Raw genomic sequence first — 1,372 nt, 5'->3', positions numbered from 1 at the left:
AGCACCAGTATTCACACTCCCAGCCCCCGGGCTCACCAGAAGCCAGGCCCCAGTGCACAAGCGCCAGGACTAACAGTCCCAGCCCCCAAGCACACTAGAAGCCAGGCCGCAGCACACAAGCACCTGGGCTCACCAGGAGCCAGGCCCCAGCACATGAGCACCAGGACTCACACTCCCAGCCCCCGTGCACACTAGGAGCCAGGCCGCAGCACACGAGCACCGGTATTCACATGCCCGGCCCCGGGGCTCACCAGGAGCCAGGCCCCAGTGCACTAGCCCTGGGCTGTGCAGGGATCTCCCCTTCACACTCCCTTTTCTCTCCCCTACAGCCTGCAAGATCGCCAGCCACAAGAAATGCGAAGCGAAGGTAGGAGAAGGCGCGATGCTGAATTGGGAGGTGGGGGGAGATGGCTGGAGCCCAGCCTTTGGGACCATGTCCCTTCCTGGCCACAAGTGATAGGCAAACCCAGCTGATGGGCACCCAATGCAGCAGGCAGGGGTGTCTGTCCATAGAGGGTGACCCCAGTTCCACCCTGCATGGCCCAGCAGGCACATGGCTTGGAGCGCTCCCGCCCCTCCAGCTCCCAGGCCGTGCTCGGGGAGGGTGGCCGTGCCCATCGCCAGCTCTCAGGAATGGGCAGGGTTGCTCGCCCCCGTGGGGCAGAAGGAGGATGGGGACCTGCCCCCCAGAGGGCAGAAAGAGGCTGTGGGTGGCAGCTTCAACACTGCAGGAACTGGTCACTGCGGCCCTGCGGCGCCAGGGGTTGGGTGAGGGAGGGATGAAATTCAGCCTCAGTGATCCAGGCTCCTGCCCTGTTTGCTGGGAGATCCAGGCCCTTATCTCTGCCTGGGCCAGCAAAGGGCAAGATAAGAGCCGAAGGGAGCACGTCTGAAGAGCAGCAGGAACACGGGGCCGTGGGAAATGTCCTGAGCCGAGGGAGGGCAGAGTGGGGGCCGGCAGCGTGGCCGAGCAAACATTCCCTGGGGCTCTGGCATGAGACGTGGAGTCCTTCCCTCTCAGAGAGATGGACTGCGGCTGCTAATGCCAGAGCGGGTTTCCGGGGGCTTTGTGTGAGCTACGCTGGGAGAACTCAGATTTACTGGGGTTCTGGCAGGGCACTGCTGTGGGGAAGCTCACAGCACTGGGGTCCCGGCAGGGCACTGCTGTGAGGAAGCTCAAAGCGCTGGGGTCCTGGCAGGGCACTGCTGTGAGGAAGCTGACAGTGCTGGGGTCCTGGAAGGGCACTGCTGTGAGGGAGCTCAAAGCGCTGGGGTCCTGGCAGGGCACTGCTGTGAGCAGGGCACTGCTTTAGGGAAGCTCACAACGCTGGGGTCCCAGCAGGGCACTGCTTTAGGGAAGCTCACAGCGCTG

The 1,372-nt window shown here is 63.8% G+C and overlaps 1 protein-coding gene across 1 annotated transcript in view; it reads left to right on the top strand.

The window, feature by feature from the left end:
- The window catches only part of LOC115271389 (tensin-2-like), a gene marked incomplete at its 3' end in the record, with an annotated part of 14,110 nt that overhangs the window by 1,138 nt on the left and 11,600 nt on the right, over positions 1-1,372 (top strand). Inside the window, exon 2 of the mRNA XM_029913724.1 lies at positions 330-367. Within this exon, the coding sequence (XP_029769584.1) occupies positions 330-367 (38 nt within the window). The remainder of the gene's footprint in view (positions 1-329; positions 368-1,372) is intronic.

Source organism: Terrapene carolina, unplaced genomic scaffold (assembly GCF_002925995.2).
Source record: "Terrapene carolina triunguis isolate 2854851 unplaced genomic scaffold, T_m_triunguis-2.0 Scaffold836, whole genome shotgun sequence".
NCBI classification, from domain to species: Eukaryota; Metazoa; Chordata; order Testudines; family Emydidae; genus Terrapene; species Terrapene triunguis.
This window is presented reverse-complemented; position numbering and strand designations above follow the sequence as displayed.